This window comes from Branchiostoma floridae, chromosome 16, assembly GCF_000003815.2.
Source record: "Branchiostoma floridae strain S238N-H82 chromosome 16, Bfl_VNyyK, whole genome shotgun sequence".
Lineage (NCBI taxonomy): Eukaryota > Metazoa > Chordata > Leptocardii > Amphioxiformes > Branchiostomatidae > Branchiostoma > Branchiostoma floridae.
The window spans coordinates 14,206,011-14,233,158 of NC_049994.1; the positions used below are offsets into that span (position 1 = coordinate 14,206,011).

General features: G+C 41.5%; 2 protein-coding genes across 4 annotated transcripts in view; one reads left to right on the top strand and one right to left on the bottom strand.

The window, feature by feature from the left end:
- Positions 1 to 907: 907 nt before the first annotated feature.
- On the top strand, positions 908 to 11,588 carry LOC118432748 (alternative oxidase, mitochondrial-like). Its single transcript, XM_035844360.1, has 10 exons — positions 908 to 1,188; positions 2,430 to 2,629; positions 2,962 to 3,051; positions 4,543 to 4,606; positions 4,974 to 5,065; positions 5,986 to 6,104; positions 7,156 to 7,248; positions 7,610 to 7,722; positions 8,787 to 8,864; positions 10,130 to 11,588. The coding sequence occupies exons 1-10, from the start codon at positions 1,057 to 1,059 to the stop codon at positions 10,253 to 10,255; spliced, it is 1,107 nt and encodes a 368-aa protein (XP_035700253.1). The 5' UTR covers positions 908 to 1,056; the 3' UTR covers positions 10,256 to 11,588.
- A 191-nt stretch (positions 11,589 to 11,779) lies between these two features.
- Positions 11,780 to 27,148, bottom strand: part of LOC118432747 (zinc finger protein GLI2-like) — a 60,771-nt gene continuing 45,402 nt past the window's right edge. For all 3 annotated transcript variants that reach the window (XM_035844357.1, XM_035844358.1, XM_035844359.1), the window contains 6 exons: positions 26,213 to 26,464; positions 25,490 to 25,639; positions 18,948 to 19,112; positions 18,294 to 18,572; positions 16,653 to 16,986; positions 11,780 to 16,064 (listed from right to left, as the gene is read on the bottom strand). In XM_035844357.1, the coding sequence (XP_035700250.1) occupies positions 13,804 to 16,064; positions 16,653 to 16,986; positions 18,294 to 18,572; positions 18,948 to 19,112; positions 25,490 to 25,639; positions 26,213 to 26,464 (3,441 nt within the window). In that variant the 3' untranslated portion in view covers positions 11,780 to 13,803. The remainder of the gene's footprint in view (positions 16,065 to 16,652; positions 16,987 to 18,293; positions 18,573 to 18,947; positions 19,113 to 25,489; positions 25,640 to 26,212; positions 26,465 to 27,148) is intronic.

The following is a 27,148-nucleotide window of genomic DNA, read 5'->3' on the forward strand; positions in this document are numbered from 1 at the left end:
CCTATTAGAAACTAGGGCAACTCCAGATCCAGCTTGTGTGTTAATATTTACTATGTGGCATCATGTTTACATATCTGACATCAATGAAGTTCTACCTTGGTGAAATATATGTAACGTTATACATATAAGACAAAACTATCAAGCAAAGCACCGATAAGGGACTGGTAAAATTTGCTTTCAGATCATGTAAACGTTGTTCAAACTTATAATGTCTTCTGATGAAATAGTGCGCTAGGATTGCCACTCTGGAAAGAACATTAGCAGCAATGCCTCTTAGGGCCCGTACCATCAGATGTATTACATCAGCTCCACGATTAAATGAACATCTCATGCTTATCATTAGGTGTGCTTGAAACTAGGATCTCTATGTAATATACGTCCGGTGAAGGGATTTCAAGGTGTCTCAGAGGCTCTGACCCTGACTAGTACCGCATGCCCTTTACTCAGAGCGTTATCAGTCGTTTGTAGCTGGGACCGTCTCAAACCAAGGAGGTTGAAACCTCCTTGCTCAAACTGACAATGATCGGCGAATTTAGCGTACTAGTAATTGGCGCAAGAATTACGCGAAAGAGAGCCTAATTATCAAGCAAATTCGTACACCGTTTACAGTACCCCACAATGCCACAAGATGGTTGTATTCAATAACGAAGCTTTGTTTTATTGTTTTATTTTCCATGTGAAGTTGAACCAATGTCAACCTCCCTGGTTGAACAGAGAATGTGACAATTCCAGGTAAATTTCACTCAAGCACGTCTTGAAACTAATTCGTGTTAAGTACTAAAAAGAAAGTTTGTGGAGAGTTTCGCAATAAACCACGTTTCAGTCCAATCCGGTACGGACCGGAGAAACACCGGCCGGCGTCGCTATTTAAGGTAACATGACGTAAACTTACGTCACATGGGGCGTGGCCACACGAATTTATAAAGGCGCAGTCCAAGAGCCGTGACTTGCAAAACCGGAAAGTGTTCGGCAAACATTTGCTGTTATCAAGTGATTTGAGACTTCTGCCGGCGGTTTAGACAACTTAAGAAGGACAAGAGCGTATTTTAAAGAAACATGGCCACCCGAGGCGCGCTTCGGCTGCGGACGGCGGCGGTAGGCGGCATGTTGTCCCGAAGAAGTTTCCACCTTTCTGCGGCACCTTTGAATTCCTGTCTTCTTGGTCCTCGTGAGCGTCAAATTTCATTGGTAAGTTGATTGACACCACTTAACCTTGACTTATACATCCTCAAGTGCCTACAGTGTCCTCAGGACGCGACTAGGCTGCATATACTTTTGTGAATGCCATTCTTGTTGAAGACAATTTTGCATACCTGTTGTTGGTTGATCCTGGCCCTTTCCCGGCCTTTGACCTCTACTCTACCATAAGAGAAATCCACTCTACCTCTACTCTACCATAAGAGAAATCCATTATCCATGCCATTGATTTTGAGTCGACTATTTTTGCACACACAAACGCGAAAACAAGAACAGTATGACCGAGTACTCCAAAATAAAGCTATTTGCCGTGCCGTAATTGGCAATACTCATTATGCCGGCTTTCGATTGAGATAAAAGCTCCTTGGTTTAAGGTCATCCGCGCCATGCTGGATTACAACGTAGGCACGTAAATCATACGACGATGCAACTGACTATATGGACACAGACACGGGCAATTAAAAATCATAATTACGATGGCGTCATTGAAAAGCCGGTATTAATTCTCCGAAGGATTGCGCAATAGGGTAAACGTCCGGACATTCGCAATATGTGTTCAAATTGACATAACACATAGAAAGATAGAAAGTGAAAAGACAAATATTTGACATCTCAACATTGAGATTATTTTGGCATTTCCCCATGCCGTGGCCACAGAAGTATTGTCTTGGTTTTGTTTTTACATTCTAACCCCACACCCCTTTTCCTTAGATTCATTGGATTATAATCTACCAGGTACCTAAGTTCACCAAATCAAAAAAGGCAGCATCAAATCCTTCTCCATAAGGTCTTGATTAAGTATGATACGGTTGATACCTTAAGGGGGCACATCCCGGTTTATTTGGGGTTTCAATTGGAGGTGGCACACCCTCAAGTCTAGCGACCATCTCTACCAGGGAATTATCTTTAAGCAAAATAACTGTATATGGGGTGACCGTGCATGAGAGGATATTCCTTCAGCAACAAGACCTCGACTGAGTTCTGATCCTTCTCTAATTTAAAAGAATTAAAGGGAAAAAACATTATTTTCATGTCAAAAATAATGCACAGTATTTTTGCATAGGATAAAACCCATTCAAAAGTTTTTTCCCGGGAAACACAACTGATGTTGTATTAAAGAAAGAGAAAAACCTTACAAGTATTACTATCCAGTTGTAGAGATTAAATTCCCTTGGAACATTATTTACCTGAATGTCTAATTTTCAAACTCAACATCTCGTATGTTTCCACAGGTACAGAGAATGTATCTGAGCAGTGCGACACAAACGTCCCCAAAACCTGTCACTGAGAAAAAGGTAGAGAAGGTGACAGTCGTGTCAACACCAGCTCAGAAGGATGAAATTCAGATGAAAGACGCCAGGGGGACAACAGTCCCCTTGGATGTTTTGTCATCGGTTCCTGACCACCATCGCCCAGACCTTGCACACTTCAGGTGGGTTTTGTTAGTAATACCTAAGACTTATAAAGAGTACCTAGCTCCTGCTAAGGATGATTTCTTGGATAGGACGTTAATTGGAGTGCGCATATTTCAGGAGCCCATATATGAACCCACCGCACTTATCAAAAAGAGTAAGGGTCCTTCCCAGTGTGAGTGGTTCAGCTTAGGAAAGTTACATGATACTGCAAACTCTTTGTGGAGCGGCTGCCATTCGGTGCTATTAAACTCAGGTGACCTCAATGCCCAATTGCATGTGCAGCCAAACGACTCTTGATTGCAAAAAAACTGAAGTGCAGCAAACTTAACTGGGTCCATTTTCCCCTCAGAACGGGCCTGAGCAAGCCTGATGATCTGGAGAAGAAACACGTGAAAGACGACGGGACCATGGGACAGTACTCACTACCACACCCGATCTGGTAGGTTACAATGTTATCCTTGTCTTTCTTTTAACGCACTGCCATACATATTGATCTTAGTGTCAGACTGACTTTCGTAACTCTGAGCACCTTAAGATAGCCTTATAAAAAAAACAGTGAATCTGAATAAAAGCTCTGCCAAATGTGGCATTTAGTTAAATCTCTGTACATGTACACAAGGTGTTCTAGACAAACTTGAGAAGGCCTTAATATCACCTTAAGTGTTTTTATGTGGTGGTCTTAGGGATGACCTTAGCATAAGTCCTCACAGCAAGTACCACTTGTGAGTAGCTGTTGGTTTGGTGCCAGAACTGCTGCTCTTTCATCAGTATGACTGTGAATGGCCTGAACAGACCAAATCAATCGTAGGATAATCAGTTAATTGAAAGATTGCAATGTCACACAAGACAAGACTGGGAGCATTAAGGTCTCATTGATGAGTTTCTTCTTCACATAGACTTCTATGTTATAATTCGTGGTTTAAATGGGCGCGTTCATAATGAAGCTACGTGAAATTTCAGCAGATTTTTCATTCTTTGTCGAGCACATTTACCCTATATCGTGGGAAAAAATTGCCAATGCAAACTATACATAGAAACTTTTTTTATAGCAATTACAAACTACGATTAGTCAATCCCCACAAAAGGCACTTTTTCGCTGCTATTGTACAACCGCACCACTCAGAACCCACGACTGTGTACCTCCGATCTAGCGCGCGGCTGCCAAACTTTACCTGCTTATTTCTTCAGTTAGAAACTAAATTTCACCAATCTAACTTTTGATATCAGTTCCGCTGGCTAAAAGGGAATTTCTCACCGCTAAAAACATGCGTCTATACAGCCGTTCAGTTTTTGGCTCGGATCTCTTTTAGGGTCCCCACTAGCGGAGTAATACATCAATGAGACCTTAACATGCCGAGGTTGAAACAATTGCACAATAAGCAAAGCTAGTGAAAACATGGAATTAAATGAAAAGAAGTCACAACAAATAAGGGATTCCAAGGTCAGGACTGTGCTGTGAAGGTCACACTTTCACCATGGCATGGCATATCAAGTTACTGTCATTGACATTTCTAAAACTGCCTAGTCATCGTGATGGTAGCATCTTGCTTTCAATGTCAACTGTGCATGTAATTTCCTTTAGGGGTGAATCAGGGTCAAGAATTTCAAAGCTTAAAAGGGCACTAGAGGTTATGTTGTGTTGCAAGGACACTGTACCAAAAGGGAAAACTACAGGTATATGTGCTGTCATATTGAATACACAAGTGTTTGAGATTTAGATTTATACTTTCATCAAACATTGCTACAGATGAAATGTTGACGAATATTATCATCTACTTCACAAACTTGTTGAAAATGGTAACAAGCATCTATACATGTCTATAATGGAGTTGTTTTAGAAAGTATGAAATCTTGTGACTAGGGCATATCAGGGAGAACTGTTGAAAACCAAAACAATTGTTCAATTCAAATATTTCTTTGGACTCTGTAGGACAGAAGAAGAAGTGAACAAAGTGGTGATCACTCACACCCCTCCACAAAGCTTTACAGACAAGGTAAAACTTCTGAAGTTATCTCTTACTTGTTAGTTTTACAATCTTTCTGAGACAATGGTACCCAGTTTTAATCTTCAAGCAGATGCAAGGGAATGGATTAGTCTTGGTGCTTTAAGTAATATTGTTTTGTGACATTTTTATAAGCACTGTACTTTAAATTCGTGTATTTTTGTCCTTTGGCGGTGTCACGGTATCTGGTAGAATTATGAGAGTTGATGTTACCATGTATAACTGTTAAGCAATTAACTGTTCATTTTTTTCATTCACTCATTCATTTTGATATCCATTCTGAGTTCAACTGTTGGTATGCTAAAGGTCAGTACAATGACGATATTGGGTGATGCTTAATATTTGTCTATCCTTGCAGTTGGCCTATGGCAGTGTTAAGTTCATGAGATGGAACTTTGACCTTTTTTCGGGCTTCAAATATGGGAAGAGAACAGAAAGAAAATGGCTTCAGTAAGTGATTCCCAATTATTTTGGTGTGTGTAACATTGCTATTCACAGAGCCATTTTATGGTTGTCAGTTGACATGTGACATTTATTACTGTAAAAGTGATGACTAATATTGCTATTTGGCATATCTTATTACCTGAATGTCTAACATTCATTGATGACGACTAAAATTGTTTTAGTTGAAAAGAGGGTACTAGAAATCTTTTTCTTTTCAATTTCACAGTGGTTTTAAACTGCAATATGTTGAAACTACTGCAGTTTGAAACCACCGTCCATCGACTTGGTATCCCTGAATACTATGTTTTTAAAGACAACGGATATAGGTTACCTCGTGGATAAAGGGTAACTAGTGTTAACTACTTTAACATTACTACAGAATTCTTTCAACATTTCCCAACCTACCGTGAGCATGAAATCAACTCCCAGCAAAAATGGTTTGATATCACCTTAGGTTGGGAAGCATGACAATTTCATCTTTGAACAACTGAGTATAATTGATTCGTAAGGCCACACAAATTTTATTTGTTTTTTTTTTCTGATTTCCCGACCCTATTTTTTCTGATTCCACAAAAAAAGAAACTTTTCAAATTGATGGCCACACCTCGTGTTGACAAAATTTCACTGCCTCTCCTTTCTCAAATTAATTATGGGCCTCAAATTCCAGTAGCTGTACCTGCCTATTTTGGACGGTCTGTTTACCATTTTTCTTCAAACTTTGGACTTTGCTACCAGGGACCCCCTAAATGTTGAAAGTTTAGGTTTACCTGTCCAATCTCTCCTACCCCTGACTTTTTAAAAAGTTTTTTAAAAATTTTTTTCCGACCGACCGACCAACCCAATTTTTTTCTGAAATAATCTGAGAAACAACAAATAGAATTGATGTGGCTTAATAAAAAAATATGTGTGCATCCTTACTCTACCAGGCGCATCATCTTCCTGGAGACCGTGGCGGGCGTTCCCGGCATGGTGGCCGCCATGACACGGCACCTGCACTCGCTCAGGCGGCTGAAGAGAGACTACGGGTGGATCCACACATTGTTAGGTAAACGCTAGTTCACCTTATCTGCGGGGTAACCTATATCTCATGCTTTTCAAAATAGGGTATTTAGGGATATTAAGTCAACGGACAGCGGCTTCAAATTGAAATAGTTTCAAAATATTGCACCTTGAAACCACCATCAGTGGAGTTGATATTGCTGATGTAACATTCCAAGGTAGAGCCTGTCACCCCCCTTCGGGCAATTGGTACATTCCGATGACCTCGATAGAGACCTGTTCACACGTGTTTACATTATACTGAAGTCTTCTTCTAGATGACAGTCTCTCGTCGTTATTGAGTCCTTTAGACATCTACAAGACAGGACTTACACTAACACCGTTTTTAAAAGCAATGGATATACAACACTGTAGGTTACCCTGCAGATAATGGTGAACTAGCATTATATCACATTCTCCAAGCAGATATAAGGATCTGGCACAGTCTCAGTGTTTTACGCATGTTTTGCGACTTTTAGTCACAAAGACATAATGGTTATGATACTCAGTTCAGTAACAAGGAAAGTCCTGTCACCATACAGTATGTAATAGTGGTAATCAGTTCAGCACCAAGGAGAGAGTAGAACTGCAACTAGAGCTGGATTTGACCAGGTTCCTTGCACCCCTTACCATTTTGTTCCGATTGCAACCGCAAAATGAAATACGTGCCCGGATTTTGGCACCAACTTGCAACACATACTGGATTTTGAAAAGTTTATAAAGTGTGTACTTAAAAAGAGAAGATAACATTATATTCTATTCAAAACACTGAGATTATGTATAGTTATATTTGTGGGAGGAGTCAAGATGTTACAAAACTGTGCACAACTGGAAAGGTGTATGGTACTAAATATTGCAAAAATGTTGCATAGAATGCAGAGTCTGGGCTGTCATCCTTACATCTGCTTAGAAATTAGTTAAATTTGACAGACTGGGCATTCAGATTTTCCTCATTCACTGCTCTCTGCAAATTTGTGTACACATCTTCTACTTGACGTATGTTTAAGAACAGAGCTGAAGTTGTGTGGCTTCTGATTCCTGACAATTTTCTCCTGCAGAGGAGGCAGAGAATGAGAGAATGCACCTGATGACGGCTCTGCAGCTCAGAAACCCATCTGCACTGTTCAGGTGGTGTGTCGTTTTTGCACAAGGTGGGTTTTCATACAATTTTTTTAATTTTAGGTCACTTCCTTCTTTTTTTTTCATCCCACTTTTAGAGCATTTGACACATTTATTCCCAACACAGGTATTTTCTGCTATGGGCTGCCTCTAAACTACACATTAGAGACTGTTAAGACATTTGGAAATGGCATATGTCTTCCATTGCGTGAAAGAAGAAGTCAAACCCAACAAAACTAGTACCATGAAGTAAAACATGAGTGGTAGTCCTGAATACAGTTGTATTTTTCATTACCATATGTGATGTTTTGCTTGTACATGTACTTGCAATTATCCCAAAGGAATGTATTTGCAATAAACCTTTTTAAACTGACCTGGTCTCTCCTTGTACAGGCACCTTTGTGACCCTGTTCTCAGCAGCCTACCTGGTCAGCCCCCGGTTCTGTCATCGCTTCGTGGGTTACCTCGAGGAGGAGGCTGTGAAGACTTACACCAAGTGTCTGGAGGTAAGGATTTGTAAGCTTGTTGGATTGTGAACTGGCAGGCCCGGGTTCGATTCCCGGTGTGGGAACCACTGAAACATTAGAGGGGCGAGTAGAAACCTGTGAAGAGTAGGGGGTCCTTCCCAGTGTGAGTGGACCAAAAACTTAGTCTTGTGTACGTCTTACGTAAGGTGCTTGGAGCGCTCAGACTTATGAGGTTAAGCACGAAATAAAGAAGAAGAAACAGTCTTCTGGCTCCTGGGAATCGAATCCGGGCCCGCCAGTTCACAACCCTACACCATCACCACTATACTACGAGGGCCGAACTATTTGGAATGGTCAGTTGGTGGTGCTCGAACCTCTCTGTTACACGTCTTTTACGTCTTTCAGGCAAATAGGGTACGTTTGGAGCAGTAGGCACAGGAAAGTCCAGTTTTGTCAATATTTTGTTTGTTTCGAATGAGTTAGACACCTATGAAGCTTGGAGATGAAAATTAACACACGTATTTGTACAGGCACTACAGCGCATCACCTTCTCTTGATATGTTTTTTCTATACATTTTACAATGATGTATTATCAGCATCATTTCCTCTGCATGTCAGTACACATATGTATTGAGGCAGGCCACCATAGCCTACAATCTTATGCTTGTGCCCCCTTCCATCCACATCCCATGATGATGCATCTTATCTATAAGATTGTTATTCTTAAACATTTCCATCTTTTAAGAGGATTTGTTGGATAATGTTACAAATCATTCGATCACTTCATTTTCTCCATGATCAACTTTCAAAGATGAAGCACAGATCCCTTCTGAATGAATATTTTTCTGACGTCCTCATTTGTTTTCCTCCAATCCACCCTGTAAGAGGATCTGTCTGATACTCATCCACTAATCTTCATTCATTTTGGCCTCGTTTTGTAAGTTTTTGTGTATTTTTCCCCATTTTCATGCCCGAAGCCAGGTTCGGACAATCCCTCCCCCCGCCCCACACACACTTGAAGGTCCGCTTTTAGTGTACAAGATTTTTCTTCAAAGGAAGACTGATTTGCATTTTTCACTGACAACTGATCTTGGCTCCTCCAGGACTTTGACAGCGGTCGCTTGCCCCTGTGGTCCGACATGGAAGCCCCTCCACTGGCAAAGAGATACTGGAGTCTGCCGGTAAGTCTTCTATGCTTCAGCCTGCTATGGCGTCTGTTTGGCAGCAAATTTGTATACATGTTGCGGACATGGCAGAATGAAAACTAGGTCAAACAAACATAAAATATTTATAGAATCACATCCCATTCAGTTTTTCTCCCCAACTATACTAATATCGTAAATATGAGATCAAATAATAGTATTGTATAAGTGTTATGCAAAGAAAAGATGTAGCAATTTAGAGTAGCGTAGAGATGCAAAATAAAAACATAATAATGCAGACCCTATGAAGTCCCGTCCAGCTCAAATTGATTTACAGTAGAGTAACATCTATTATCATAATACCGGTACGTTTACGACGATTTCTCTAGCCATACTGATTTGACACATTGTCAACGCATCATTTTCTCCAGTTACATGTTGCTGTTATAGGTTACCCTTGCCACTTCTTCTGTGTAACTTTTCTGCCACTCTTGTCCTGCTAAAAGCGTAATATTGTAATTGTAACACGCCGCGGAATTACACGGCGAACGGGCGCGTGGTTGGGAGGGGGTACAAAATACCGGTAGGAAGAAACACGGCACAATTAACTGCCGCTATGTACATTTATACATCCTCTGATGTTCCTTCATTTTCTGTCAGTAAATGCATAAAACATAAACCTGCATGAGCATACAAAATGTCATGAGAAAACGGACGTATACTGTCAAGAATTTTCATTTAACTTCTGTCCGTCACAACCGCTATGACGTAACACTTCACTGCTAGCGTAGATATAAAAATGGCGGGAAAATGGCTGCGTACGTTCAATTTTGCCCATTCAGTCATAGATCCGGGCTATTATGCAACGGTTCTTCACACTTTTACATGAGTTGTAGGTCACCAACAGAAATCCAAGATTGCTGTTGAATCATGTTCGTCTTGTGCCGTGAGCATGTGTAATTATGATCTATAAATTTGGCAATGAATGCGACAGTGTGACGACGAGCTGCCTACCCCGAAAAAGATACTGAAAACTTTTGGCCTTGTTGTCTTCGAATGCATTGTTATCGATGCTTTGTAAATGATGTATTGGACACCTAGATGTCTGAAGTGTGCACAGCTCAGAAATAACTATTGTTGCATGTGTAGATCTCTTTAAGTTCCAGTATTTTGAATCTACCGGTATAAGTCTTACTACCGGTATTATGCCAATGCATGTTACATGCTTTGTGTTATAAATGACTTTGTTAGCTGTCAATTTTTATAGACAATTTGTTCTAACCATACTACTGAATCTCCTACAGCACGACGCGATGATGAGAGATGTCATCCTGGCCATCCGTGCAGACGAAGCTCATCACCGATTGGTCAACCACACCTTGAGCGACCTTGACAAAGATGACCCCAACCCTTTCCAGCCTGGAAAGTGAAAGATGGCGGTATCGCCTCAGTGACCTCTCCAATCCCTGATCTTGTCAAAAATGTGCTTGTCTTTGAGAAGACCAACGTTTGTCAAGGAAACATACTATAGGTTAGGGAGAAAAATCAATTCTAAGCCTTAAACTGCCAGAGTTTCAGCCCAATAAAATGCACTAAGTACCTGGGTTTAATCTGTGACCTCCGAAAAGAAACCCCTGAACAAGGCCGGCGCCCCTAACATATGTTTGTACACCAGATATATCAGGGCTTGGCAGTTTGAGGGCTTAGGTGTTAACGTGACTTCTTTCTCTGTTTAGCACTCAGTAAAGTATGGGAGTTGAACACACACCACCACCAGTGGACTTCCAGTGGCTTGTGTGGCCTAAGGGCTGCAGAAACAGAGATAGGCACTGCCCCTATGTACAGAAGGGTTTTAACATAAGAGGTAGCATTGCTAAAATGGAGCTGAAGCTTGTCCATCAGGCAACAATACTCTGTGGTTCGAGTTGCACTTTGTATGTTAAATGCTAGAGGGTCTTTCTGCACTGCATTATGTTCTACTGCAGTACCGGGCTTAGAGTAAGGTGGCTCTTTTAAACTGTACACTGAGGTATACTATTTTCGTGGTATTGAAATCATGTTGTACATGTTAGGACATCTAATGACACTATGTGTACTAACTTGTGACTGTATATTTTCAGAAGTATATACATACATGTAACGTTATAAACGTCCTGTAAAGTTGTTGCTCACTGGTAATACAATATGTAGTATTTGTTGCACTGTTCTTTCACTGTTAGATATTCAAAGTAGGTGTTGCTGAACTGTCAGTGAAAACAAGATGATTTTAATGGATTCCTAGCCTGAGTTACACTATTTCTTACTGCCAGGGGCTAATATGGGATCTAGTGGTCCACTGATAGAACGATTCAGTCAGGCTACATCCAGCTCTGCCGCTCTAGGATTTTATTGAAGATCGCTACAAGAAATTTGTTAAGTTAGTGAGGATAGAAAGAGGTCTCGAAATCTCCCAGTTTTATGTAACCCATGGTAGACTTGAAGAGCTTACCTATGGCTTTAATGTCAGTGAAAGTTTTGTCAAGGAATCTCATCACTACCTCCCATATTGGGAAACAGCTTTAACTTCAGTTGATTTCTGTTACTGTACTTATCTATCCACTTTGTTACGGATTGCAGTAACTTGTGATACTGTTATAAAGTGAAGTCTACCAATAAATGATAAACATGACTGATGTATTGATTGGTGTTTATGAACATACTGGTTATGGAAAAGAATTCTCCTATATTCTACCAACCTGATGAGTAAATGATGTAATCATTTTATAGAGTTTGGATAGGGTATTTGCCTTATTTCTACTCATGATAACAGCACTACTTGAATTCATTATTTCAAGTGACTCAATGCACTCTTTTCAGCCAAAGCACAATCCACACATATCTATTTTACATAGTTGTTTAAGCTTTGTTCCATATCATCATATCAAGTAGAGAAAGCAATGACAAAGACAAGTTCGTACACTTTCATACATTTAATAGACTTTGAATACAAAAAGGTCATAGTCTGAAAGTTCATAAAATCTTCGCATCTTCGAAACAAATGGACACAATAAAAGAAAACTATCCCACAAAACAGGTTCCTAAACAGGGCTACGGGAAGACAGAATAAAACAGGTTATCATAAAAATATAAGATTTGGGGTTAGTATTAAAAAAACATACAAAAATGGCTGTTTGGTTGTTTTTTAACTGGCAAGAACAAGGAGCTTAATATGGCTGGGTGTTAAGACTTTGGAAGACGGTGACAGTGGCTTTTACATATCATCTTCAACTGTACATTTTTCCTATAACACTACAATAAGTGGTGCTTTCAGAATCTGGTAGAGACTACTTTCTCGTCAAGAAAAACTTGCTAAATTCCTTTCAAAAAGGCTTCAGCATAGTTGCGTGTGATGTGAATTTGTTGCACTGCCTTTTCATAACAATTCATTGAAGTGCACAGTCACAGAGTTGACTGTGGTTCAACATAGACCATAGCTGGCACTCATGTAAGTACTGTGTGACTCTCATAACAAAACACTATCGTACAAGATATAATTTGTTGTCGAGGATGACTAACAATTTCAGAATTTTGATGGTCATGATTTGCAAACGTTTGCCTGCTCTCTAAATGATGAAACTTCACCAATGTTACATGATTCTGTACTTCATTCTATGCATGGTAACAGTTCTGTGTATATCTTCTCTGAAAACTTCTTTCTCATTTCTATATTGAGTTCCATGTATGTACAATGATTGTAAGAACAACCTACCAATAATTCATACAGACGAGCCGGTACACTTTCATATAACTACTATTGTTTTCAGTTGAAAACTTCATTGTCCTAAATATGAAGAAAGTAGATTTCCGGACAAGGGCTTTTTCACAATTGTTACTGTTTTAAAAGAGCTATTCATAAATATACAAGTTCTGATCAGGATCACAGTGGCAATTTTCCACAAGTTTATCAACTTTCAGTGTGATATTTGTGGCTAGTGGCTACACCTGGTTGGGAACCGGTGAATTACGCCGGCTATTTCTTTTAAAAATCTCATAATATTTCATCACTCTTCTACCATAGACACAAACAACGGTGCTTTGTACATTTCCTGAGTCCATTAACTTCTAATAGACAAGGCACACGATTAGCATTTAAAATGGCTTCAAATGTGGACAAAAACTTTTGACCAATACTGTCGCTACTAGTAGGCCCCAACATGGTTGCCCTTTGCAGCAATACAAAGGTGCCTATCTATTTGCAATGGTAATGCAAATTGCAGTGATATCTTAACCTAAAAAGGGTTTCTGCATGAAAACTTTTGTGGCAAGTATTTGGCAGCTGCATCCACAGATGTAGATAAAAAGAAGTTGTGAACACATCTCTTTTGACTGTGTTAACTAAATAAATACAACAGGCTAGTTGTATCAAGAGTTGAACACCAAATTTCCCATTCTTTCTGCTAAAGGTGCATATATAAGTTTAATTCTTTCCAGTCTATTAAAAGTTTGATGTATTTTTAAGCTTCAACAGGCACTTCAGACAGACACCGTGGCCACCTATGGTTGTCGACAACAAGTATATCTACATACACATTACCTACTGATTTCAACAGCAAGACACTATTCAAATGGCACCAATGCTTGCAAGCCTGTACAAAAGCAAGAGAACCTCATCCATACTCTTATGGCAACAATTTTAGTTCTTGAGACGATAAAAACTCGGCCAGTCAAAGCCTCCCTAACGTTTATCTCTGATTATCTTTTCTTATAACTCACGTGACGCCAATGGAAAGTTTGGGGGCTTGAAAGAATGACATATGTAGCCAGTCTGTTTAATATGTCACTCTGACCAATACCCCAGTACCTTTGTACAACTTCTCCTTCACAAAAATAAAGCCCCAAACTTTCACAAACACAGCACCCCATTCTGACGTCTTTGAGCCTAGAACTGTCCGGGAAAAGCATCGTACAGCCCTCTTCACAGAATAAATAGTCCTCAGTTTCAGCCCATCATGTTCAGATATCTGTTCTCCTCTGCTAGCGAGGCCATGAGCGAGCTCATATCGTTGATGACCATGTTCGATGCGGAGCCAGGCGTTTCTGGCGGCACCATGGGCGTCGACATGTTCACGCCGCCAACAAAGTTCGTGCTTTGGTCCTGCGTGTAGCCAGCATTTCCGGCGGGGAAGCCCATCGGGTTCTGCGTCGGCATGGCAACGTTCTCCAGGTTGATGTCGGCCGCGCCGTCGGGCCGCTGCGGCGAGTGGTGCGGCTCGATCGTGGAATGTACGACGTTGACCTGCGTGGGGTTCTCCAACGGCCGTCCCGACTGGTTCTGCAAGTTGTAGAACTGCACGTTGGCCTGATACTGCATCTGCTGGGCTCCTTCTGGCAGGTACTGTTGCCCCGAGGGGGACAGCTGAAGGTTCTGCATTTGCTGCTGTACATTCGGAGAAAGCTGCATCTGGCTCTGTAGGTTTTGCATCTGCTGCATGTTGTAGTTCTGCTGAAGGTTTTGCTGTTGTAGACGTTGCTGCTGCTGCAAGTTTTGCATTTGCTGCTGCAGTTGCGATTGTTTCTGCATGTTCTGCATCTGCCGCTGCACTTGCATGTTTTGCATCTGCGCTTGCTGCTGCTGCTGTTGCTGTTGTTGCATTTGCTGCATTTTTTGCACCTGTTGCATTTTCTGCATCTGCTGCATCTTTTGCATTTGCTGCATTTTTTGCATCTGTTGCATTTTTTGCATCTGTTGCATCTTTTGCATCTGCTGCAGCTTCTGCATTTGCTGCATCTGCTGTTGTTGGCTTTGCATCTGCTGTTGAAGCTGTTGTTGCTGGCTTTGCTGACGCTGCTGAGGGCTCAACATCTGCGGCTGCATATTTGGGAGCTTCGGTGCCATGTTCTGGGCTTGTCTCGTCGGACTTGCATAATTTGGCACGGGGGACTGCATTCCCATCTGGCTGTAGTTCTGCTGCACTCTGCAAGAGGGCGAGTTTAAGTTGGGATCGTAGCTAGCCGGGCTGAACTGCTGAGCAGGACTCATCTGGGAGGCGTTGTACGTAGGAGGGTTGGGGCTGTGGTCTAAGGCAGCCATGTTGACTTCCATGGGACTCAAGGGCTGCGACCCCATTGGTTGAGACATCTTATAACTTTGGCGACTAGGTGACAAGACCTGCTGTGATTGGTTGAAGGCCTGTTGTTGCTGGATAGGTGGCATTGGTTGTCTGTTTGGACTGAATGCTTGCTGTGGAGACCCCATGTTACTGAAACCGTCTCCTTGGATGGGGTTCACTTGCATGGGGGGAATGTCTTCAACAAACGTGGGCGTCGTCCCGACCTGTTCAAAGTTGGGGACCATTTCTCGTGGGTCGTCGCCAGTCTGCGAGTTGAGGAACTGAACCATCTCATCCGGGATTATCACGTCGGGCTCGTTCTCGATCAAGTCCATCGGAAACTCCTCCGCGACCCCCTGCATGGAGGTGCTGGCCGATTTGGGGCTGAAGGCTTGCTTAACTTTACTCGGACTGAACGCCTTCTTGATTTGTGGTGGTGGCTGTGGGGTGACTGGGGGGAGGGGTGTGTGTTTGTTAAAGCTATGGTCACGTGGTACATCAGGGAGATTTGTGACCACGTCATTTTTCTGTGGAGCACTCGACCTACGGTGGGGGCCATCCTTAACCTCCTTTGGAAGCGGCGTGCCTTTCAACCTGTTGTAGTGCCCCAGGTCGCTCTGACGTCTTGGGTTGGGCTCTTCCACATTTTCCTTCTCCTTCCGATCACCACGTCGGCTCTCCGGTCGTGAATCATTGCCGCACACAGCGGTAGGCGGCCGTCCCGTAGCTTGGATAAACCTCGCCCGCAACATCTGTTGTTGTTCGATGTTGATCCCTAGTTCGTTCACGTTCATACTCAAGCTGCTCGCATCGCTCGATTTCCTTGATGAGCCAAGCGATATTGGGTCGTAAGAATCATTAGGCGAGTACAGTGACCCATTAGAAGTTCTTCTATTAATGCCTGGGAATGGACTAGCTTGGCTAGACCGTCGACTGGAGAATATACTTTCTGGGAAGGGTGACGCCTCGGACGAACGCCGGCTGCTGTAGTAGGAACTGACCGTGCTCGCGCTGTCCTTACGCGAACCCAGGCTGCCCAGACTGCTGGTCCGAGAAGTCTGGCTGAGATCCGACGCACGCAGCTCGTTCGTTCTTCTGTTGGCGGCCTCAACCGAAGAGTGCGAGCCTTGAGCACTCGGGCCTCTTGAACCTGAGGAGGACAAAAGAACACGATTTAACAAACTGCAAAAATCAAGCAAGAAGTATAATGTAATTGGAATGCAGACATGCTCAGAGTAATGGAATCAAAATCAATCCTGAAAAAGGTAGACATAAGTGTGACTGAAAATTTGAAGTGAGCTTCATCATCACATGCTTTGTGTTGAGCTTGGGTATTAATCAAACTTCACTGGAATATACCAACACAAGAGAGCTTTAAAGCTAATAATGCAAAGGTGAAATATGAAAGAAGATGCCAGCATCATCAATTTCATTGTCTACAGATGCACAAGCCATAAACAGAAAAAGTTACCCACATTTTCATTATAAAACATAAGTGGATAATTATAGACAGTGAAACACACACTACCAGTGGTTATACTACCAGAAGTTAAACTTCAAGGTCAATGTTACATCACACAGCAAACAACAAGTACTTCCAAGTACACACCTGTCTTTTCAATAGGAGGTGAAACCATGAGTGGACAATCATAGACAGTGAAATATGCACTACCAGTAGTAAACTTTGTGTATATCAAGGTCTGTGTTACATCACAAAGAAGTCCTTCCAAGTACACACCTGTCTTTTCGATAGGAGGTAGTTGTACGGAGTCCGATCGGGGTGGGGACGTCGGACCGGGGGTGCCACTACTGAGTCGCATCCGTCTTCTTTGGTTCGAGGGTTTGTTTCCGATGCGTGGTGCCCGCGGTACCAGCCCAGGTCGTGCCGCCACCATGACGCCCGAGGCGCGCGACGTGGGCACAGTACTGCTGATGCTGCTGTCGCTGATGACCTGGTCGTCGAGGGTTGAAAGGTCGGGGAGACTCCCGCTGTTGGCGTTCATCTCCACGCCGCTGTCGTGGTGAGGGGACGACCCGTACACGGACTGTTGGGCATCGCACGTCTGGCCGGTCTGGAGGGGGGGGGGTGAAAATGAGATACTGTGAGTTCATCTTTTTCAAAGTTCAAATGTGTAGCATATCAAAAATCAATTGATTGCAATAACTTTTTTGGCACATTTGTGCATTGGAGGATTTTTTTTCTCAATGTTTTTGCTCAACGTTTGAAAGCCAATGTTGTTTATTTTCGTTGCCGAATCTATCATTTTAAGGTTAAGAAAATACACTTTTATCAGTCATAAAGGTAAGATATTTGGGGTGGATGGGTTGAAATTTTTGTACATCACGACAACCAAATTTTGGTCTTGGGATGGATTCTGGAGACAGCCCTGGCCACAAAACATGAGATAAATACAAGGTACACTACCTTGAGTAAAAGTTTACTAATTGCTCTAAACACACCTTGATTTGAGCTTAGTGATTTGGGGAATTAACAATTACAAATCTTGACTAAGAAATCATTCATTCAATCAGACAGGCCCAAATAGTACTTGGGTGATCGTTTGCTTGTAACAATGTTTTTAAACCTCAGTATCGGAACAAATCAAAGGGGTAACAATTAACAAGTATGACATAGCAACAGTTAGACTGGTAAGAGGTACCTCAACTGCCACCACCCCTTTCCTTGTCACCAAAAGGAAAGCCACACTGGGTTATCGAGAGACAGACACAGACACACGGTTAGTTCAGTCAGTCACAAAGAAGTCTGTAAAAACTTCAAGGACATGTGTTACGGGAAAACTACACTAAACATTCAGCAGTTAGTATGTTACGGGAAAAACTACACTAAACATTCAGAAAAGTTAGTATGGTTAAGTAGATTGATGATGAAGAGAGAGAGAGAGCATGTTCATAGGATGTAAAAAAGCATGCAAAACTGCACAAGCAAAACAAATGTGAGGAAACTGCTTCTCTGTGGTAAGTACAGTCATATAAATTTTGTCAAACTCAAGCACTACCGTCTCTCTACCATGCTTTATCAATAACACAAAAAGGCAGAATCACTAGTGAACCATAATAAGGCTAAATCTGCATCTACATTTATAGTTCTTTGTTTGCCTAAAGCAGTCCAAGCATTGGACAGAAATTTGAAACATTTTGAGTTTTCAAAGGAAGGGTAACTTTGTCACTAGATAGTCTTTTCAGAAAACACTGCCAAGTATCCACTCTGAACAAGTCACTTCAGATCACTGGATTGAATTGCTTCTCAAGATTTTCAAACAAGTGACCACCCTGAAATCATCGGAATAGACTGGAGTGGATATTCAAGGATATTCTGTAAAAAGACTGTTCCCTTTGCTATAGCGAAAAACAGACTTACCGGTTTGTGGCCTTCGGTGGGTTTCTGTCCCGGAGAGCCTTGAGAAGCGGCTGGGTTTGTCGTACTGCTGTGGACACCGTTACTGTCCGGGGGCGAACTGACGGAGTCCTGGTCCCGTTTCTCGGAGGGAGGGTCCCGCGGCCGAGGGGTGGGTCCGAGTGTCTTGTGCTTCTTTGTCTGGTGCGCCTCGGGACCGTGGACCGTCTTGACGTGTTTTCGAAGGGAGCTGGGGTCGGTGTATCTCTTGGTGCAGCCTGGGATTTTGCACACGTACGGTTTCTGGGAAATAGAGGGAAAGGACACATTTAGTCAACAATAGCTTACATCTTAATTACAAATACCAATGATGATGATTAGAAATGAGCTAGTTCTAAGTGTACATGTGCAATTGTGATACATTGTAGTCTATGGTCAAAGTTAAAGCCCCCTCCGGCTTACTTGTAAACAATTCTTCATCTGGTCTTGTTTCCATATAGATGTTTGTTTACTTTTCATGGCTCTGTAACCTCTGACCTTACTCACAATCCCTTGCAGTTTTGGAACTGTGAGATGACTCACAAAAAAAACTTAAGGCAATCTAATTTTAAAATTTTGCTTATACACACTTGATGTGGTTGTTCTTAGTTACAAATAGACAAAACATGAGGAGCTTACAGCATTGGAGTGTGTTCTATTCTGGTGCTTTGCCCTGTCTGAGGCATTGGAGAAGGCTTTGTTGCACCCCTCATGTTCACAAACGTATGGCTTCTCTCCTGTATGGGACCGGAGGTGGGTCTTCAAGTTCTCTAACCGAGAGTACGCCTTGTTACAGCCCTCAAACTGGAAAAAAGAAGAACAGAATAATCATTACAACAGCTGCAATGACAACAGTCGATGCTTAGTCAAGTCAATTGATCAAACCTGTACAAGTGACCACCTCTACATGTACCTAAGTAAGGACAACATGGCCCAATGACAATGGTTGATACTTAGTTTACAAAAGTCAAACCTGTAAAAGTGACCACCTCTACATGTATATAAGGACAACATGGCCCATGTGACCAATTTTTTGGTGGTCTCTCATGTAATTTTCCTCATCAACACAAGCACAAAATGATGTCTTTATCAACCACCTGTTGCTGGGTTGTCTTCTTCGTCAGTTTTATCAGATTCTGTATTTCTACCTCCTGTATCCACTGTTTATATGAGGAACTAATCACCAGTTAATTCTTAAAAACTTTTTTGCCTGTTATTACCATTTTCAGCCTTCACAAAAATTAACAAGGCATCGCAGAAATTGAATGGTTAGACTTCAACTTTCACTTCATTTTTTTATAGCACCAAAATTGGCTACAGCGTTATGCATCTTGGAGAGGTTAAATTGGCCATTATTTCCTGCTGATATTTGGTATAAGAAGAATATAGAGAAAGATTATAGGAAGATACTACTATGAACACAGCAGGGGGGATAACCGCATTAATATTTTACTGCCCTAAGCACCAAACCACAGATAATAAAAGAATTCCATTACTTCCTGTCATATCGGACACAGCAGCTTTCAGTATGGTCCAAGAGACAAGATTATGACCAGGCCATTCACGGAGTGCAAAGCCGGGCATTATTTTTGACCATCTTCTACAGATGAATACACCCAATTACAACAGTCGGGGTCCACAAAACACGATATGTCAGCGAGCTGTCAGCTCACAATGGCCGTCGCTTCATGGGGTTAGGATTCCAAGATTGGGCCTTTTGTGAACCAGAAACCTCCCCAATTATGAACAACAAAAACTTTTCTGCCCTCGAGGGAACCAAAAGAGTTCCCTCGATATGATCTCAGTTTGGCTACTTTTTGTTATCTCAAAGCAGACGATGGGAAAATGGAAAGGAAAGTGATTTCAGTCAGGTTTAGTTCATTGAAGAGCTAATATTCCACTGTTCAAGACAGGGAAGACATGGTAAATTAGTATGGTTCATTGTGCGGCGGAAATTCCTTTACATGCAGCTCTTTACTGCAAGCATAATGACCACTGAAACACTTCTGTAACAACAGCAGCTGGGATTGGAACTTCCAAACTCTAGACCCAGAGGCAGGGTATCTAACCAATGCTAAACATTACATTTCCACAATGGGGTGGGAATTTAGAATGTTTTCTGATCAGCAGCCTTTCCTCACAATGACGGAATGTCTGGACAGAAAATGTTGCAACTTTCTATCCCAATAAAGAGATTGACTCTGTTCAACAAACTTCGAGACATTTAGTTAGTGCACTTATCCAAAAGAAAGGAGACTCACATGTTTTTTTGACCAATTTTTGCTTGGCTTCCTGTACTGATTATAGTATCAAGCTGAAGACTATTAAAGCTGAACCAAGCATATTCTAGTACCACATAACTCCATCAGACATTAAACACGGCAGCTTACTACACATAATAACACAGTTGTGCACTGATCCTAAATGATCACGTTATGATGTATAGGGGGTGGTTGTGGAAACTAAGCTAAGAAAAGAGACTCAAATTTTTTTACCAACAGTTTGCTTGGCTTCCTATACCGGTTATGTATATCCCTGAACACTAATTAAGTTGAACCAAGCATATTCTAGTACCACATAACTTCAACAAACTTGAAGACATATATTGAGTGCACTAATAGTAATAGAAAAGAAAGGAGAGTTTTTACCAACTTTTTGCCTGGCTTCCTACACTGGTTATGTAAATACCTGAACACCATTAAAGTTGAACCAAGCATATTCTAGTACCACATAACTCCATCAGACATTAAACACGGCAGCTTACTAGTAATACTACACATAATAACACAGTTGCGCACTGATCCTAAATGATCACGTTATGATGTATAGGAGGCGGTTGTGGAAACTAAGCTAGACCATGAGATGTTTGCCCCATCTCCCAGAAGCCATGTAATCTTCATCCATACTTTACTTCTCATCCATCATCACTTCCCGCCCGCCCCCCTCCCCTCCTCTATTCAACCATAAAAGCCCCCTTATCCCTTATTTTCCGGCCCAACTTGACCTGATGACACCGCCTCATCTGTCTCCACCACTAGGAGGGGGCTCTGGGGTCTTGGATCAGGACCCCATGGGTCCGCGGCAATTGCCGAATCACATCGAAATTGGAGGCAAGTGAGTCTATCATTTGTGATAGTGACTTACAGGTAATACAGGAAGGGTCCGCAGGGAAATTTGAGGCATGATTTCCTATGGGAGCAGGCAGCCAGTATCAATATGGAGTATAAAGCTTAGATGAAGTTTAGATGACTTTATTTGGCTGAGACAGTGGAGCTATTAAACTGGCATCAGGTGTCCCCAGGTAGCTGTTTTCAATACCATCTGGTTGGCAACTCTTTGTTGTATATGAGAGATTGAATGGCTGTTTCTATTACCTATGATGAAATATGGCTTCTCTTACACACTCAAAATTCTAGTGCAGTGCTCAGTATAAGATGCTATTATAGTAAATGATTTTAAGCATAAACTGATGATAATTACATCCATCAAAAATGCCATAGCATAGCATATTAATATTCTACATGCATTCTCTTTTTAGCACCAAATTTTGTTCTCATAACTAGGCTGGGTGCCCTAGTGGTGGTGCAAGTGCAGAATAAATTCGATAAGCCTTGCTGGAATGGTCCAAGGAAAATAAGAACCAAAAAAGTTCTGAACCTGGTCAGAATCTGGACTTGAATGTTCTGTACCACACTCTAGTCGTAACATTCACAGAACTTTACTGAATGCTTTCTTACTGCCTCACACAAGAGAGCACCAAGGTTTTTTAAAACAATTTTGATGATCTTAATTCAAATCATTCACTCACTATGCAAATCATTATACTTATTTTTTTTTTCTTTTTTAACGAGATTGGTCAAAGCAAGGTCACAAGACCACTACAAGGCAATGAACTAAGAAGTTGGAAACTGTGCACGGAGATAGCAGTGGACATTTGTTTTGAAAGCTGATAAGTTGTAAACAGGACAATTTGGCTGTCCGGGGAAAGAGATATAAGGACTGAAAGTGAAACTGCTTGTTCTCAATAGCCATCCTTTTTCACTGCTTGAAGGCTTACCCCTTTGTGACATGCTAGCAATGGTCGGTACTTTGTGCTTACAACAGTACAGCTGCCTGGAAACTCCATTATCCAGTTAGCTGCTTCCGGTGTGTGTCATCTAGTGAATGTCATGACGGACAAGCCATACAATGTGGGCACATAAAAGGCCAGGGTTCTACCCAGCGTCTTTCCGCCTTTGACAGAATTTTGCCGCTGGGGACGAACAAAAATTTTGCCTATTCCGTGATGAAGAAAAATCTGCATATAAAAATATTGATTGAACCAAGCTGAGTCGACCAGCAAAATTTCCCCTCAAAATAAAGGAAATTGCATTACAGAGGGTCTAGATTTCAAAATTTTTCCAATGGAGCATAATCCCAGGCCCCTCTAGGATGGTCTGGCCTTCCGACAGGATTTCCATTCAATATCTAAGGGACAGAAAAAAATCTAGGCTGTCTAGAACACTGTACAAACCACGCAAGGGAGCTGGGTTCCAGACAACTCTAGAGACAGACTACCACAAATACATCCTTTGATGGAATTTTGACGCTGGGGATGGAAAAAAAAATTTGCCTATTCCGTCCCCAGCTAAAATTTTTTGGCTCAATGATTCTAAAATCAACATGTTAAGATATTAATTGAACCAAGCTAAGTCTACCAGCAAAATTTGCCCCTCAAAATATAAGAAATTGGAAGAAATTGCGTTTCAGAGGGTCTAGATTTCAAAATTTTCCCGGGGGATCATTTCAGGTTGGCTAGAACACTGATACAAACCACACAAGGGAAAAGGGTCTCAAACAACTCCCCAGACAGACTACCACAAACACTGTACAACACTAAATAACCAAACACCTATTTTTTCACCTGCAAACTTACTTAGAAAGCTAGACTGTTTTGGATACTCCATATGGTAGACTTGGACCCAAAACACATGTTTGGTTAGGAAGTTTAAGTTTGTTTTGGCTGGAATACAAAGTCGCTGTAGATATAGCCTTTTTGTTAGTGTGAATGCCACATGTAAGCACCTATTAGGCCATTAAGCCATAATACATCAAACAATGGTCTATTAAATCTTAGCACACCAGCCCGAAGGTTTTGCCCTAGGGGCGTCGCTATGCCCTGCTCAGTTTTATTTCTACAGAATAATTGGGAGCGAGGTCTAAAGAATTCCAGACATTTTTAAGACTTCAATGAAAACTGGGGAAGGTTACCATCGATGGTGGAGGTCTGTGACCAGAGGTGTCAGAAAGTGGACCACCCACATTGAAGAACACAGAGGCTCCGCCCACAACATGTTGAAGTGAGCTGGACGGATGCAAGCTATTCTGCCATTGGTCGAAACACACACACTCACATGTGCCGTCAATTAAACGGCCGTAAGTAAGTGCGCCGTTACTGTCTTGAGGGTGCGTTTTACCATCTGGTAACTACGACTGTAAAATTGTCTTTTTCTTTCACCCAATTCAAGAAAGCCAGAGACTGTGAGATCTCTCAGTTCTTAGCTCTTTGTGGTCTGTCTTTGATAGAACCCAGGTTGCTAGCTAACCTTGTTAGTGGGCAGTTACACCCATGGCAGTGTTCCAAATTGATCTATTCACCAGACAACGTTGCTGATAGCCAAATTGAGGCTTTGCTGTAAAAGATGTTCCCCATTTAGATAATTACAGACAACCCAACCTTTGCCCACTCTGAAAATGTCACTACTTCTTTGACAGGTCTTCGCTGACAGAAACCACCCTCCAGGTTGAGGTACAACATGTATTTAGCTGGCACTTATTTCTCTACATTAGCAAAGTTTTTTTCTCTGTTGTCTTCAAAGAAAGAAGTTCTAAACTTACACATTCAGCAGATGCTAGACATATTCTTAGGGTTGTCTTGAACACCTAAATATCTGAAGTGTAAATACTTCTAAGAAGAAGTCAAATCCAGTAATAGATACAACTTCAGTTTATTACTATTAGACATTAATGTTATGTACTCTTTCCTTGTCTCTTGAGAATGTTCATGTAATTAGCCTTCAGGCATGATTTTGCAAATAACTATCATTAAAAAGAAATGTTAACAGGAGAAACTGGGATTCCAAACATTGAAGGAGGTGGAAGAATTTGCACAACACTGATCTAAGTTCTAAGAGAAGACCTAAGTGGAGAAAACATGTCGTGTGTGACCCACAAACGACATAGCCTGCACCAACACAACTTTGACATACACACATCCTCCATCAACAAGTGGACACATGCGACCGAAACCCCGTCCACCCTGGACCAAGCATCCCAGGAATGCACCAGTCATGTCCTGCGCTATTCTCGGGAGTGACCGACCGTTTCCACTCTCTCTACTATATCATACATAAATATCTGCATGTATTTATGACTGGGGGCGTTGACCTCCTTCAATCATCATTGTTCTGCTGTCTGACTTGACAATGTTTTTGCTTGGGTGGTTTGGGAGGTCTGTCACTGCCAAAATACTATGCCCTTTACATGGTTCTAAGTAGTCTGGGATAATGTTTTATGTCTTCTTCTGAATTCAAGTGACCAATCACCTATGTGACGTGACCTTACGAGCGCATCAAATCAGCAATTGGTCAAACCAGAAAGAAGTCTTCAATTTACATCAAAAGAAAATCTTTCTGAAAAAATTCATCCGGTTTCAAAAGTTACAGTTAATTATGCCATAGTAGACTGACACACATAAACTATACTGTTTATTGTCCATTTTCCCCTTATTGCAATGAAATATCAGTGTATACCAACTTGAAGCCATACCAATTTCGTGTCTTACTTCTTGAATTGTAAAAAAAAATGCTTGACTGACAGACCAACATGAGAATAGACTGTAAGAGGAGCAGAACTCTTCCAAGCCCTGTCTCTTACTACTAAAATTTGCCCAAGAACTGTCTGACTCTGAGAACAAAAGAGTCATATTTGTGTGACATTATGCTTGTTTCTTATCGTGCATTTGTGAGGTTTTTCTCCAGTGTGTCTTCTCATGTGTTATACTGTTCATTGTCTTTTTTCCCATTATTGCAATGTAATATAAGCGTATAAGCCATATCTATATTGTCTCTTCCTTTTTGAATTTTAAAAATAAACTCGACTGAAACATCAACATAAAAGGGACTGTGAGGTAAGTTTCTTACCGTGCATTTGTGAGGCTTTTCTCCGGTGTGTCTCCTCATGTGCACCACCAGCATGTACTGGGCCTTGAACGGCTTCTGCTCTCGCGTACACTCCGACCACCGGCAAACAAACTCCTTCTTCTCACCGTGAATGTGATCATTGTTGATATGCTGCACACATTAACAACAACTTATAAACAACAAACAACAACACAAACAACAAAGCATAACCGTAAAATAACACTGTGAGCTTATACTAATAATAACACTATAAGCTTACACTTACAATACACATCAGTAAAAGTCACTATGACACATAACATGTACTGTAAATTTGATTCAGTTGGTATGTTCAACTTTTCATCTTGTTTGAATAGGGCAATGATCTACTAATGTTTTTACCACGAAAAATCAAACTCCCAAAAACTCTACGAGACTAACTATACTGGGTAATAGGGAGAATGATTTTCCAGGGGAATTTTGCTACCAAAGGGTTTGAATTCTATAATCCATTACCCCATAGCATGGCCTGGTGGAGGCTAGCAAATACAAATGAATTAATAGTATAATGTAAACTAAGGTTTATAATGTAAACCAACGTACATGTCCTAACTGATCCTGCGTATCAAACTCCTAGCTAAATGTACTAAGTTGAACTAAAGATCTGTACCCCCATAGGCAGGCCTGCTGGACACTAGCAAATACAGATGAATTTATGATATAATCCAGTGTAAACCAACGTACATGTACTAGCTGATCCTGCGTATCGAACTCCTTGCTGCAGCCGTCCCAGTGACAGTTGGTTTCGTACACTGGAGGTTCCGCGTCCTCGTTCGTCCCCTCCGCCATGCTCGTTTCCGACCGGGACTCTGCGGGGAATGTCGTCGAAGGCACGTCGTCCGGAGAGCCCTGCGAACCCTCGTACTTGACCTTGGAGCGCTTGCTTTCCGACGGTTCCATGGTGCTGCTGACGATGCTCGAACTTGGCTCCCCAGCCTACAGTGTGCAGAAAGCATCAAACATCTTGAATATAGAATCTAGAGTATGATCCTTTTAACAGGACTGTAGAGTATCCGTTGAGTTGTGACTTGGCAACAATTAACACATTCAACAAAGAGCTTAGCCTGTAAGATCACTATTATATTTTAGTTTGTGTGAATATACTGGTTCATCGCATTGGTTAACGAGAGTTTACCAAGATTCAATACATGCAAACCAGTATATAATCCAACTGTGAAGTTGAACCAGTCAGTACTGTCCGGTTATCACTGTTACATTTTTCTATGCAAATTTCAAAAGGTTACCAATTGACAAGATTACAGTCAAACATGTAATTACAAGTGACTACCTTGAATGATTGAATGATTTTATTTGTAAAACATTGCAGCTTGGTAGCTGAATTGCGAGTTACATTACAATAATTGTGGGTTATCTCCACATACATAAATTAGAACAAACATCGTGAATAAAACTAGGCTATTGAATCTCTGCATAAATCTGCATACATGGTATTCCGACAGTTTAGTACACAAAGATATTGTTTGAAAAGAAGCTAGGCTAACACAGACGTACTAATAGTCTCTAACATTGTACTAGTAGTCTCTAGGATACACTTTCGGACACTAGTGGCCACTTGCATACAACAAATCTAATGCGCGTGGAATGAAGGATAACGCATGT

Excerpts from the sequence above, each read along its gene's own strand:
- LOC118432748 (XM_035844360.1), top strand. The coding sequence starts at position 1,057 with ATGGCCACCCGAGGCGCGCTTCGGCTGCGGACGGCGGCGGTAGGCGGC. Across the intron at positions 1,189-2,429 it reads GTGAGCGTCAAATTTCATTG|GTACAGAGAATGTATCTGAG; the intron begins GTAAGTTGATTG and ends ATGTTTCCACAG. Across the intron at positions 5,066-5,985 it reads ACAGAAAGAAAATGGCTTCA|GCGCATCATCTTCCTGGAGA; the intron begins GTAAGTGATTCC and ends TTACTCTACCAG.